We start from the raw sequence: 15,046 nt of genomic DNA, 5'->3' as shown, positions 1-15,046 counted from the left end.
ATTGATTTTTATTTTTATTTTTATTTTTTTGCTCACAGAGCTGCTCCTTGTTTTCTTCCCATGTAGCTCCAGGGGGTGCTTCCCATATTTCTTGACTTGAGAAGAAAAATTGCAGGTCTTATAATAATATTATAAAATCCATAATCTAGGTCTTATTGTATTTGGCCAGTTGTTAAAAAACATCCAACATTACTATACTGTTTCCATCACTTCATAAAAGAAAAGATGTAAAAGAGTAGGAAAGATGAACTGTCAGACTAAGGAGAGTGCTTTAAATTGAAGAATTATAGCTTTATGGAAAACTCTACATGTCCTTTTTGTTTTTGTTTTTGTCTTTTTATGATTTCACTGAGGACTAGAGAAAGTGTTGCTCTGGAATTTGGGACCCGTTTCTCAAAGGCACTTTTGATTTCAGTGCCCCAGAATTTGATAATACTCTTAGTCCCCACACATTTTTATCTCTACATTAAAAAAAAAAAAATTCACATTCATTCTCAGTCTGGAAAGGATCTGATTAGATAAATATTTGTAGTTGGTGTTGTCTTAATTCAAAAAGACCGTTATATGGTCTTACTCAAACATGTTTAATCTATTTTGGATTTCATTTGACTGGCAGCATTTTAAAAAGTATTTTTTCTACTTGCTGTTTTTCATGATGAAAGATTTTAGACATTCACAAAGATACAAAGAATACAATTTTTAAAAATCCATGTAATAATAGTGATATTTTTCAGTCTTGCTTATTTCTCTCATAATCTTTCTTTGGAAATAAGCCTTATTCTTCTGTAAAACTTATTATCTAAGGGTCATATGCTCCAAACATTTTGAAAATAAAATAATAAAAAAGGAAATTAAAATTTTTCATAGCCTCATCATTCAGAAATAAATGTTTACATTTTTATGTAAACTACTTACCCATCTTGTCTTTTTTTACCCTCTCTTGTCTGTTTGGTTGTCTTATGTCTTATAAATATAATGACCGTTCTCATTTTTTAACTTTTCACACAGACAATCAAATTCTCCACCCCCCATCAGACGCCAACCCACCTGGAGCCGATCCTCTCTGGTATGTATAAAGTCTTCAATAATCAAGTGGTCTGACTGTTGGGGATGGAGTGTCCTTTTGTTGCTAATTTGAGAGGGGACATGCCTAGGGCATCATGACCAGGTGAGATCTGATGAGAAAACAGAAGAGCATCAGTTTGCCAAGCAGGTGTGATGAACATCCATGTCCCATTCATGTCCCATCACGTGGGACATCCGTGTGCCCATCCACGGCCATCACTTCTTGAGATGTGACTCAAGGTTCACCCCTTAAGAGTAAGTCTCAGGGCCGATGAGACCATGTTTCTTCAGTGTGCAACCTATTGTGTGTGTTTTTGTCCACTTGCTCATCTTTGGTTTTATCACTCACTGTTCCTGGTTGTTACATACAGACATGTCTTCAGTTTCAAGCTCCACGAATTCTTTAGTATTCACTGCCCATAGATAGATCTTAATAAACTAGATAGAAAGTGCTTTCTAGGGGAGCCTGGGTGGCTCAGTTGGTTAAGCATCCAACTCCTGATTTGGGCGCAGGTCATGATCTCACGGTTGTGAGATCGAGCCCCACATCGGGTTCTGTGCTGGGTGTGGAACCTGCTTAAGATTCTTTCTCTCCCTCTCCCCCTTTCCCTCTCTTAAAAAAAGAAAAGAAAGAAAAGGAAACAGAAAGAAAATGCTTTTTAAATGAACCCCAATTGAATGAGTTTACTGTTGATGGTTTCAGGTAGGGTATTTGGTAGAGAAAATTAATTACACATCTTCTAATTTTAAGGTCAACAAAATTGATCTACTGAATTGATCTACTTTTCTATCTAACATTAGTTTTTTTAAAAAGGCTCCTTCTGAATAAGGAAACACAATTTCAGTATATATGTTCTGTCTTAGGCTGTGTTTTATTTTGAGGATGACTTAAGGATAATATTGTAGAAAGATCCAGGAGAGTTGGCTTCCTTTAAAGTATCTACTTGTTTTAAGTCATAATTCTTATGTTTTAGGTTGTGATGTCTGACACAAAATCAAAATAAACATTGTGACCTTTAAAATTTTTTAGGTGAGCATTCGAGATAAGAGAATGAAATTGAATTTTTCCTCATACATAATGTATACCCTATAGCACATCTTTAACTTGTCTTTTAAAAGGAAAGTTTTGAGGATTTTTTTTTTTTACTGGGAAATGCATAGACAATGAACTCTTAGAATTCTAGAGTTGCACCATTATGTAATCACATTCCTGAGTCCCCACATGAATATTATTAATCTTGCTATCATGCACAGTATCTCACAAGTAGCCCTCGCCTTGGAGATCTAGAGGGTCACTTTGGGCTTTTCCCTTGTGGCATTAATAGATTTGTTCACGGCACTGGCTTCTTTATGTTTCTCCTTTGTGAATGTTATTTTTATTTTTCTTTAGAGTCCACATGTCATCATTAGGGTGATAGTTTTTCACTTAAGTCGGTGAAACACCGTGAGGACAAAGTATTGTAATGCTGTCTTGTGATTGGATCTCATCTTATCTAGAGAAGATAAAGAGGCTTTAGACAGTCTTTAGGAAGCCAAATTCAAGGCTTCTCTCTTTCCTACACCCTTTAGGCTTAAACCATTTCACCAGGAGTTCCCTGGGATGAGTGGATGAGTGACGTGGTCTCTTTTTGGCTTCCTTGCTCTGATAACCAGGACTGCTTTTTTTTTTTTTTCCCCCTTGCCCTTCTGCTGCCTATGTTTTGGCATCTCACTTGTTTCTGTATTAGCAGGTCTGGAAAGAAAGAGAATAATATGCATTATATATATGTTATATATATATATATAAAATATGGAATAAATAATATCCTGAAATGGTATTTGGAGGATTCACTAGTGTTTTGCTGTACACTATGCCAGTTCATAAACAGTCACTTATTGGATTTTTTTTTTTTTTTTTAAATAAGTGAGAGAAGGCAGCGAGCTAACTGTGCCTTGCCGTGTGTTCCTGTTATCTCCTCTGAGTCCCTCCCTGCTGTTTTTGTTTTGTTTGTTTGTTTCAAGCCTCAAAACTGGCTGTCCCACTCTGGAAAAACTGAGTTGAATTATGTATTACCATGAAGAGGAAAAATATTTTAAAATTGTAATTCAAAAACCAGCCAAAGGGAGATTTGGGAATATTTAGAAAAGCTGATACCGATACAGCCCCTTTTCTTTGTTACCATGAACTAATTTCTTAGATTAATTTCAGTTCTTTATTTCTTCTGTCTTGACTCTTTTAAATTTGGGATCCCTTGTCTTCATCACCTTCTTTATTTGCCCTTCTGATGCTTAAGCATTATTTGTGGCAGAGGAAATGGTAGATGAGTTACTTACCCAGCTTCAAATTCTGGAGAGTGCTCTTTTACTGAGGGATTCTGAGAAAGTGTGACCCCTGCTGGCTTCAGGTTTTTTGGCTTGATCTCAACTTCCTTCCTAGAGCAGTAACATTTAAACCAATCTCTATAAGGCTAATTTTAAAATAATCAAAAAGAAATATAAGATATCCTGTTTGGTGGTTTACAAGCTTAAAAAGTTTTTAAAAGATTTTTTTTTTTTTTTTTTTTTTTTAGTCTCAAAGCTTTTTCTTCAAATTCGCATCTGGAACCCCAATATATAAATAAAATGGATATTGTTTGTGATGGGGGTGGGGTGGGGGAAGAGGCCTGATTTGACTGACAAGAAGCTGAGACCTACTCAGGTTCAGCGTCTTGTTTTAGATCACCATTAGCAACTAACCATATTTCCCTATTTGGCTTACCCAAATATTGAACCTGTCTAAGCATTTTTTTTTTCCCTCTGAGTTTACCCTGGCCTACAGCAGTAAGTTAATCAGATTGAGCCTCAAATGGCCATCTTTAAGAATCTTTTGGAAAAGATTCTTCACCGAAGTGGGGGGAGATGGTTGAACTGAATTCCTGCAAGGCCTTCCCACATTGGGTTCTACAATGTGAGGGTCCATAGGTGGTCTTGAGAACTACACACTTACTGTTGTGGATCACCTTTCAGATTTTTACACGAGTTTGCAAGTGGACGCAGCTCAACACTCCCCCTGTCCCTATTGGAGATCGATGTGGTGTTGCGAACAAGGGTCATAGGTACAGCCAACTTTGAATAGAATGAATGAGAGTTCCCCCATAGTCTTTCACTATTTCTTAGGTAGAAGAGAGTAATATCTATGTTCTGAGTTATCCCCGAAAAAAGGCATTGGGAGTTTTGCAAGTGTATCGGGAACTAGAAGATACGTTCATTGTAGCCTCTTTCTCTCTCCCACCTTGAACCAGCCTCCCTGTTCCTCCCTTTCCTGTTTCTCCAGTCCTAAACTTAGTGAGGAGACAGGGGTACAGATGAGCAAAAGAGGGCTGGGTCAAGGGCGGACAGGCAGGTGCTTCCCTGCAGGTGTGGGTGAGTGATGGGCGGGTTCCCTGCGAGCGAGCGCCCACCGCCCCTTGGGCCGTGGCCTTCCCACCTTTGTCGTGTTTTCTCTTTCAGCCCCGACAGCAGCCGTACATCTTGCCTCCCATGCACGTCCAGTGTGGGGAACACTACTCGGAAACGCATACTTCACAAGGTAACTGGGGCTTGCCATTTTCCCTTCTTCAGATGAAAAGTTGAGGACCTGTGAGCAGTAAAGATGATTTTTTTTTTTTAGATGACAGTCATACTTTTGTTTTGACTGTGTCATTGTCTGAATGACAACAGGCAGCAGCTTCGATTTATGAAAGGCATAGAATGTCATTGGCCCCCAAGAGGAAAATTTTTCCAGAATTGGCTGCCAAGGGAGTTGGGAGAAGGCAGGGGGCAAGTTCCTTTTCCTCCTGCCTCTGGTAAGTGGGCTTGGAGAAGAGAGAGGGACAGTAAGCCCAGTGGAATACTCTTTACCCTCGCTGCCCCTGTCGGAAAGCTTGGAACAGTCAGCTGGGCTCTCATGGGGACAGAGAATACAGGCGTCCAGAATAGTAAAAGAAAGGCACAAATCCTCTGAACTCCTCTTTTTCACCATTGCCTGCCAGTTGTCTGTGCACTTGTTCTTGCCTCTGAGTACATCTGTTTTCTTCCTCTTTTTCTCCCCCAAACACCACCATACAAGATGTGTGAGAAAAATTCATTCCAATAATAATGATTATAATAATCACAATTAACGTTTATAGGGCAATTCCTCTCCCTCAGCAGTTTGCTAAGCCCTTGCAACGTATTCATTTAATCCTTGAACCCATGCAACGGGTACCATTATTCCATTTTGCAGATACAGAAAGTGGGATACAGAAGGAGTGTTGGAGGAACTTGGAGAGGAAAACTGGTGTCAAGAGCTAGGGCTCTTCATCATTACACTAAACTGCATTTCAAAGAAGGAATGATATTAAACTTGGATGTTGACAGTCTGTTAAATGGATAATTCGTTTCTGTGTTACCGTATGCCGCCTATTTTGAATCTCTCTGTGCTGTCAGAGTGTGCGTATGGAAACTTAGATAATCAAGACTATTTAATAAAACTCTACTTTTTATAAGCAGACGAGCAGAGTTGCCCCGCTTCTGTGGGAAAGCACGAAACCCCACTAGAGGTGGAGAAGTGGGACACCTTTGTCTCTGTGTTTTGCTGGTTTTTCTTGCCCAGCTCATCTCATCTGGTCTGGGACCATACTCCTCTTCAGGCAGCTGAGTGTTTTCAGTCACCTTTTCTGGTTGGTGGGGGTGTTTTGTTTTGTTTGCCTTTCTGCCTTGTCTTCCTCTACTTTGCTCATGCTTAAATCCATAGTGTGAAAATGAATGTACTTTGCCTACCGAAAAGTGTCTCAGCAAGAGGTTGCCTTTGTGTGTGTGTGTGCGCGCGCGCGTGTGTGTACACGTGTACGTACCTAGAATGGGCCTGACTTTAGAAATCTCTTTATCCCTTTAGATACCTCCTTAAGGTATTATTAATTTTAATGTGAATTAACCTCAGTGAGGAAACCGATTCTAGAGGAGAGTTTTAGGCAGTGGCTAAAAGAACCCCTGATTCTGATTTTGCCTCCTCTGGTTGCTGATCAGAGCAAACTAGCCATGCATGCTGACATCCTGGCTGCATCGCTTGTCTTGTGTCTTAATGAATGCTCAGCCATCCCTCGGGTAAGGGGACCTTTTCCACTGCCGTCAAGAACATGAGCCTCAGGTACTCAGTAACGTCAAATCTGTTGCCCTGTTAAAGTTCTTGACTTCCTGGCCCTAATATCCAGTCCTCTGTTGCTGGACCCTGCACAGGCAGACCGGTTTACCCACCATGAGGGCCATTGTTGGTGCCTGATTGCAGAGCTCATGGCAAAATCGAGAACTGGGCCAGGTGATGACTAATCCAAATGTGCCTAGTTTCCTTTGATTAGATTCCCTCTTTCTTGTTAGTATGCTTTAAAGTGTTCCTTCTGTATGTTGGCATCTCACCCAAGAGTTACTCGTTTTTCCATGGAATATGTTGGGGGGAGACCACAGAATTTCACTCTTAATGACTTGTAAAAATCACACCCCTGAGTGTGAGGATGAAGGTAATTGAGGCAGGATGATGTGGAGGCTCACGTGCCTTTGTTTGCCTCCCTGTAGACAGCATTGTCCCCGGGAATGAAGAAGCCTTATACCGCAACTCTCACAACAGTCTGGACTTAAACTATCTAAACGGCGCCATCACCAATGGCAGTGTGTGTAGTGCTCACAGCGTCAACTCCCTCAGCTGCTCCCAGACGTTCATCCAGGCCTCTCCCGTGTCCTCCAACCTCAGTATCCCGGGCAGTGACGTCATGCGGGCGGACTACATCCCTAGCCACCGGCACAGCGCCATCATCGTGCCATCCTACCGGCCAACGCCTGACTATGAGACAGTCATGCGGCAGCTGAAGAGGGGGGTCATGCACGCGGACAGCCAGAGCCAGTCTCTGCGAAACCTCAACATCATCAACACGCATGCCTACAACCAGCCAGAGGATCTGGTGTACAGCCAGCCCGAGATGCGGGAGAGGCACCCCTACACCGTCCCCTATGGGCCGCAGGGAGGCTACAGTAACAAACTCGTCAGTCCGTCTGACCAGATAAACCCAAAGAACAACATGGTGCCGAGCAAGCCAGGGGCAAGTGCCATCTCCCACACGGTGAGCACGCCGGAGTTGGCCAACATGCAGCTGCAGGGCACCCAGAACTACAACACGGCCCATATGCTCAAAAACTATCTCTTCAGGCCGCCACCCCCTACCCGCGGCCGCGCCCGGCCACCAGCACCCCGGACCTTGCCAGCCACCGCCACAAGTACGTCAGCGGCAGTAGCCCTGACCTGGTGACCCGCAAAGTGCAGCTCTCAGTGAAGACCTTCCAAGAGGACAGCTCGCCGGTGGTGCACCAGTCTCTCCAGGAGGTGAGCGAGCCCCTCACGGCCACTAAGCACCATGGCACGGTGAATAAGCGCCACAGCCTGGAGGTGATGAGCAGCATGGTGCGGGCATGGAAGCCATGACCTTGAAGTCGCTCAATATCCCCATGGCTCGCCGAAACACGCTCCGGGAGCAGGGACCCCCCGAGGAGGTGTCGGGGAGCCACGAGGCTCACCAGCTCCCCATTACCACCACAAGAAGACTTTCTCGGATGCCACCATGCTGATCCACAGCAGTGAGAGCGAGGAGGAGGAGGAGGAGGAGGCCCCGGATCGGTGCCCCAGATCCCCGTGCTCCGGGAGAAGATGGGCTACAGTGCCCAGCTACAGGCAGCCTTGGCCCGGATCCCAAACAAACCCCCACCCGAGTACCCTGGCCCAAGGAAAAGTGTTAGCAATGGGGCGCTGAGGCAAGACCAGGTCAGCCTGCCTCCTGCCATGGCCAGGGCCAGGGTCCTGAGACACGGGCCGGCCAAGGCCATCAGCGTCTCCCGAGCTGACCAGCTGGCCGTGGCTGGGCCTTCCCTCGGTCCGTCTATCTCGGAACCCGACCTGACGAGCGTGAAGGAGCGGGTCAAAAAAGAGCCTGTGAAGGAGAGACCCGTGTCCGAGATGTTCTCCTGGAAGACAGCATTGTAGAGAGAGAGATGGCCCTCAGGGTAAGTGTCTTGCTCGCCCAGGGCGGAGTCTGGGCCCCCCCACCCCCACCCCAGCCTCCTCTGCTCCTTTGCCATGACTCAGAGAGTAAAAGCACCCGGATGCTGGGCACTGGAGAAGGTTCGGGGCCTATCCAGGGCATGTGCTTGGGAGTTGGAGAATCAGTGGGCATTTCATCAGGCCCTATTTTCTTCCACAAAACCATGTGTTTTACTCTTTCAGCTAAATCTTCCATGTTCATTCAGGGCTTCTGATTGGTGTACTTGGCACCCAGCACCGTCATGGAGTTAGCATGCTGCAGGCTGGTTTTCGGGACGGAGTCCAGGCCAGCATCATGCTCTTTATTCAGGGTCATTTAACGCTATTGTGTGAGCTGCTGTGTCTCTTGTTGCTTCTTCCAGGGGAAAGCATTTTTTCCTGATTAGATAGTGTAAGAGAGAAGCATCCCTTCAGAACGTAGCTTTGTGTGGAGATCTCTGTGTCAGGATGGCTCACCAACATTGACTGGACCATGATGTGTCCGGCCTTATTTTCAGATTTTCTTTCAACAGATGTTTAATACAAACCATGAACACTGCAGTAAACTCACAAGTTCACCATTGAGCTTCAGTTCCCCATTAAGCTCATTCTGTCAGAATTCACACACGTGCGTGTGAATACACACATGTATCTACACACACAACATTTGAAGATGCCTGATATTAGACATAACTAACTCTCATTCAGGTATGTACCAGCTGGGGACCAGGTCTGTTGCCAGAAGCAAGAGCGCATAGGTAACAGACCAACAAAGTGAATTATCTCCTAATGAGAAAATTGATAGATTGTAGTTGCTACTTTAAAATTCTGTTTATTCATCGTATTTTAGAGAGAGGGAGAGAGAGCAGAGGGAGGGGCTGAGGGAGAGAATCTCAAGGGGACTTCGAGCTGAGTGCAATCCCACAACCCTGAGATCATGACCTGAGCTGAAACCAAGAGTCAGATGTTTCACTGACTGACCCCCCAGGCGCCCCTGTTGTTGCTACTTAAAAAAACAAAAAAACAAAAAAAACCTTCAGATTACCATTGCTGCTTGTTCTGGAAATTTTCACTCCCTTAAAAAATGAAAAATCATTTCATTACCAGTAAGCAGACCCTCCTTGACTTTTCCTCTGCAGGTACCACATCTCTACTGTAAGGTAGCTGGCGCTTTGGAACTCCAGAGTGGCTGCCAAGTTAAAATTTGCTTTGAGAGGGTTCTTAGACTCCCTTCCTTTATAAGTCTCCCTGCACCCCAGTGGGTAATCAAGCTGAGAGAACAGTTAAAGGCCCAAGTTTTAAGGAAGCCACGTTTTGGGGTTCAGGGATCTAATCTGTAGCAACATTATTACTTTATTTTTTAATTTTTTTAAAGATTTTATTCATTTATTTGACAGAGACACAGCAAGAGAGGGAACACAAGCAGGGGGAGTGAGAGAGGGAGAAGCAGGCTTCCCGCTGAGCAGGGAGCCCGATTGGGGGCTCGATCCCAGGACCCTGGGCAGATGCTTAACGACTGAGCCCCCCAGGTGCCCCTGTAGCAACATTATTACTTTAGACAAATTTTCAGAACATTACCAGCAGCTCCAATTTGGCCCTGAGTAGAGTAGCGCTAAGAATTTGGTACAGGCATAACTTTTTCCACTTTTTGCAAACCTAGAGGGAAATTGTGAAAGATGTGCTTGTGCCTCTGGCCAATAAAACCATTTGGCTGGGGGATGGAATGAAACACAGGGGTGGCGCCATGGGGGAGAGCTTTCCCAGCTTGGAAAAAGTCATGCAATGGTAGAAATGGATTTTCAGCACGTCTTGGCCCCAGGGGCTCCTTTACCACAACTCAAGAACCTGTCAGTCCGAACATTCGGCTCTGCTGTTTCCCCTGCTGATTTGACATTTATTGACACCTACATGGTCCCATAGCTTCATGGTGGTCATCTTCATCCTCTCCTCTTGTTACCTGTATTCATCAAAACCCTGGATCCATACCCATGGTTCTGACTCCCTACATAGAGCTTCATGCACCCTTACAGAGAAGCAAGGGAGTGTCCACTGTTTTTCCTGCATGCCCTCCCACCCCATCCGTATGGATTTCACCCCTTAATTGTAGCTCAGGAACATCATTACCCCATCCCTACTTCGTTTTCCCATTGACTCCCCCCCCCCCCCCCGCAAATTATATATACTCAGGAGCTCAGGGACTGCTGTCCTTGGCTGGTGTCTTGACCTTAGAGAAGGACTAGGAGGTTCTCCAGTGAAGCCACTGTGCCAGTGAGTGGCTCTGAAGGTTGGGATGGTTCTCCATCTGCTCTTTTTTATCAAGAAGCTCCCTCCCCCCACCCCCGCCATGCCTTTCCCACCATGGACAGCTTGTGCCTGGCCTGTTAGGAATGGGTAAGAATGGAGAAAGCTGTCCAGGCTTCTCTAGGATAAGAAAACAGAAAATTTAACCAAAGGGGAACTGGAGGGGGACAGGTATGGTGAGAATGTACCCTGTGGGCAACTCTCCATAATTTTGGAGCCACTTGTCTCTTTGATGGATGATTCAGGCCTGCTGTTGTGGTAGGTTCCTCCTTCCGGCTTCTGCTTGCGTGAGCACATTTCACTGTTTGTAGCCCCTGAACCCCAAATTGGGTGCCAGGAACAGAAAAGGCCAAATCAGATTTTTGAGTTACTTATTTTTTATCTCTGATAACAAGCTGATAGGATAAGTGAGAAGGAACTAAGAGAAATCGTTTATCGCTGGGGTTTCAGTTTTCACTAGGTGACTAGTAATCCTTTCCTGAGAAAGACACGTTGGTTACTTTTTGCCTTAGGCCTCGTTAGTGTCACCTTATGGTACAGATGGGAAGGAAGCAGAAGGACTGTTTGGAGGATCTTAGGGACATTTTTTTTCCCGAAATGATTGCTTTTCTCAGAATTTTGCAAAGGAAGTGAAATGTTCCCAATTAAAAGAGGTGACAGGGGAAAAAAATTATTTCTCAGAGACACAAACTAATAAGCAAGCAGACAAACAAAAGCCCAAAATTGAAATCTAGAATCTTCAAAATCTTCCTGGGTTTGAGAGGCCAGGGCCGTTCTTTTGGCTGAAGGTGAATCCGCCTTTTCTCACTTTCCCACAGTTGGTCTTCCTCTGAGATGTTCCTTTAGTTTGTGTGGTGGGTCGGTCCTGTCACTGGATGAAGCATCTTATTGGCGGTCACTCCGAAGGGCCAGGGCTCCGTTCTGACTAGGGACATTGAGAAGCTGATGGGATGCATGTGGGGTTCTAATGCCCACCCATCCCCGCACACCTGGAATAATCCGCTAACCCTTTGTCCTCCGCCAATACCATGGCTCCATCACCACACCCCTCGGGGGAGTAAATTTTTAAGTGATAGGCTTGGAAAAAAAAAACAACAAAAAACCTTAAGCCTTGAAGAGAAATCAGGGATAAGATGACCCCCTGCACCTGTGGCAGCCAAAGGAATCTACAGAACGGTTTCACCTCTCTTAGGATCAAAATCTTAAATGCCGTTTAACTCCTCTGCTCGTATGCTGTAGGAAGTTCTGCTATTCTTCTGCCTTCTAAGACAAAACTATTTTTGGGAAATGCTCTAACTGGCTAGCCTGAGTAAAAGGAGATTTCTTTTATACCTCAGTCCATTTAGGGGGCACAAGAAAGCACAGCAGTAGGTGTAACAACCAGAACCTTGACTGATCCAGTTTCAGAATGTTGGTGCAGGTGAGGATGGAGAGGAAATCAAAATGCCACAAACAAGGGCCACGTGTTGACCTCCAACCCTTTTCCCAGAATGGGCTGCTTAGCCCCCAAATCCATATTCTCCCATAGCTGTGTCCCATTCAGTTCCACCCTGGTCATTGGGAGCCATGGTGCCCATTCCTTGGGGCCTTTTGGATGCAGCAGGAGGGGTAATGCCTCCTGGAGCATGTTAGATGACCACAGACTTTGGTGTTGGCAAGTCTGCTAACCCACGTCAGCCCTCGCACCGGGGATGGTGACCCAGGGACCAAAGCTTCAATATAGGATTTGACATCCTCCATCTCAGCCCCTCAGAATGGAAACTTGGGAAGGTTTTTCTTTATGGTTTATGAATCTAGATTTCTTAACAATGCAGCAAACAATGTTTATAGATTTTTTTATCATTTAATCTGTATAAAAGGCCCATCACTGTGACTGGATTGGATTGTTCATGACGCTTTTTCTCTTTCCCCCCATCCTGTATTCCTTCAGCCCTTACCTTCCAGAAGTGTCTTGCTGGTACAGAGTTTTGCTTTTTTTTTTTCTTTTTTTTCCTTTTTGAGTGAGCCCCATGGCAGGGGGGCATTTGCATGGAGTCTTTGCTCTTACTTGTTTGTTTGTTAGTTCATTCATTCATCCATTTTTAGATAAAAGCTCAGGAGTCCCGGAGGAACTGGCTTCCGCAGCACAGTGGGAATAATGGGAAGGCTGTGTTTGAATTTGCCCCACTAATGGTGATTGTCTGCATTCCTTGGCTGGGGAGTTACAGATTTGGGGAGATTAAAACACATTCCAGCATTCTACCCGTATAATAAACAATGAGAACATGCCTTTTCTTGCCACAAGAATCTAGAGAAGCAGAAGATGGCAAGCCTGGAGGCACAGAAGCGGCCGCTCATGTTGGCAGCATTGAATGGACTCTCGGTTGCCCGGGTCTCAGGGCGGGAAGACAGTCGAGCTGATGCCACCCGAGTTCCCATGGACGAGAGGGTAAGCGCTGGGCTTGTCAAACGTGTGATTCATGCTCTGTGGCCTTGGGATTCCAGAGCTCTCTCTCTCCTTGCCCAAACATGCCAGCACTAAGGTTTCTTTGATGAATTAATTCTCCAATTTGAGATTAGCAAGACCCAGTGTGTGCATTGTATTAAATTGATTCCTTCCAGCATCTCAAGTTTCTTTGTCAAGTCAGCACAGTGATGCCTGCATAACGGGACCAGCCCCTAACAGGCTGCGTGGCCTTGGTCCAGTCATTCCGTTTCTTTGGGCCTGTTTCTGTTTTTGCAAAACGAAGAAGTTAAGCCCTTGCCGCAGCTCTCAAACCTCTATGAATTTTGTGAACCCTTTCTTAGGGAGTGATTATCTTACCCAAACACTTAAAGGATTCTTTTAATAGACCATCCCCTTGTTTGGCTATAAGGCATGGCTGATTTATCATTGTTAGGATAATGCGTTGTGAGAACTTTGGTTTTGAAAAGCGGAAAGAAGATCCATGGTAGTGTTTTAGAGGTGAAGAAAGGTGTTCCTTTAGTTCCCGAAATTCCTGTCCAGTTAAGAAACATGTGTAAAAAAAAATTTTTTTTAAGACTTTATTTATTTGACAGAGAGAGACACAGTGAGAGAGGGAACACAAGCAGGGGGAGTGGGAGAGGGAGAAGCAGGCTCCCCGCTGAGCAGGGAGCCCGATGCAGGGCTTGATCCCAGGACCCCGGGATCATGACCTGAGCCGAAGGCAGACGCTTAACCACTGAGCCACCCAGGCACCCCGAAACGTGTGTAAATTTAATAGAGTGCTAGTAACATTCCTGTTTTAGATTTCTGCCAGTATATGTGAAGTACTAGAAAGGTTTTAAAGGCAGAAGGGACTTTAGAGGAATCCGCATTTAATCCAATGAATACCATGTTTTTATAATTAGTTTGGCCATGGGAAAATAAAAGAATCTCATCCTCAGAACTAGGGAACTGTGGACCAGTACCATCTTAAATTTAGCTCAAAAAGAAAAAAAAATGCCCGCTCTGGAAGCGGAGAAAAGGATGATGTTTGGATAATTAAAGGTGAACATTCTTATCACAGGACTTTTTTTTTTTTTAAGATTTTATTTATTTATTTGAGAGAGACAGAATGAGAGAGAGAGAGCATGAGAGGGAAGAGGGTCAGAGGGAGAAGCAGACTCCCTGCTCAGCAGGGAGCCCGATGTGGGACTCGATCCCGGGACTCCAGGATCATGACCTGAGCCGAAGGCAGTCGCTTAACCAACTGAGCCACCCAGGCGCCCCTTATCACAGGACTTTAAATAGAGGTGTTAATAACGAAAATACTGATGTTGAATTTCAGTTCTTGCCTGGCCTTAGTGACCGGTTCTGTTTAAAGCATGAGTGAGAAGGAAATTGGTTATTGGGCCAGAGAAACTAGCAATATGGTGAATAAGGAGACCAAAATAATCAAGCATTCATTGTATGTCCTGAAACTACTTATTAACACGATCACTGCAGATATTTAAAGGAATCTGACTTGGAGTTTTTGGATAAGGTAATCCAGAGAGCTGAAGGTTAGTTTCTCTTGCAGTTCAGAACCCTGAAGAAAAAGCTAGAAGAGGGAATGGTGTTCACAGAATATGAGCAGATTCCAAAGAAGAAGGCCAACGGCATTTTCAGCACGGCCACTCTGCCCGAAAACGCCGAGCGAAGCCGCATCCGCGAAGTGGTCCCCTATGAGGAGAACAGAGTGGAGCTGATCCCGACCAAAGAGAATAACACAGGTTACATTAATGCCTCCCACATCAAGGTGAGAAGGGGAGCGTGTTGGGGAGGCTTGAGGAAGATCGCTGGGTTAGGGGCAAATGTGCAGGGAGAAAAAAAAAATCGTAAGGCTCCGGCTGAGCATCTTGGCTCGTCCCCAGCCCCCGAGGGAGTGTTTTGAACTCCTGTGCATCTCAGTCAGCTGGAAGGGCATGTCTGTCTCTGCAGAGAGAAGGAAGCCTCGCAGCCTCAGGGAAAACCTCAGGTCAGCTATTTCTGCAGCCTGCTCACCATAGAGGGTTTCACTTTTTCCTCTCTGAGTTGTAACTCTCCCTAACACTCACAGGGAAAAGCTGAGGATTGTCCTCTTCAGTTCCTAATTAGCACATGATGGAGACTCTGGAAGTTGCAGGCATTGTATTTCTCCTGTCAATGAAGTTTTTAGGATGTTCAGGAGCAACGGAAAC

At 44.9% G+C, this 15,046-nt stretch overlaps 1 protein-coding gene across 1 annotated transcript in view; it reads left to right on the top strand.

Moving 5' to 3' along the window:
* PTPN14 (protein tyrosine phosphatase non-receptor type 14) overlaps positions 1 to 15,046 on the top strand; it is a 98,668-nt gene that overhangs the window by 69,192 nt on the left and 14,430 nt on the right. The window contains 10 exon segments of the mRNA XM_088016715.1: positions 1,009 to 1,066; positions 4,534 to 4,612; positions 6,613 to 7,245; positions 7,248 to 7,493; positions 7,496 to 7,612; positions 7,615 to 7,701; positions 7,704 to 8,045; positions 8,048 to 8,088; positions 12,690 to 12,833; positions 14,407 to 14,625. Of these exon segments, the coding sequence (XP_087872841.1) occupies positions 1,009 to 1,066; positions 4,534 to 4,612; positions 6,613 to 7,245; positions 7,248 to 7,493; positions 7,496 to 7,612; positions 7,615 to 7,701; positions 7,704 to 8,045; positions 8,048 to 8,088; positions 12,690 to 12,833; positions 14,407 to 14,625 (1,966 nt within the window).

The sequence above is a fragment of the Eumetopias jubatus genome, unplaced genomic scaffold (genome assembly GCF_037043125.1).
Source record: "Eumetopias jubatus isolate StellerSeaLion01/CBP00866 unplaced genomic scaffold, mEumJub1_p1.0 scaffold_12, whole genome shotgun sequence".
In the NCBI taxonomy this organism is placed as follows: Eukaryota; Metazoa; Chordata; class Mammalia; order Carnivora; family Otariidae; genus Eumetopias; species Eumetopias jubatus.
The sequence above is the reverse complement of the archived record's forward strand: the minus strand, read 5'-3'. Positions and strand labels throughout refer to the sequence as shown.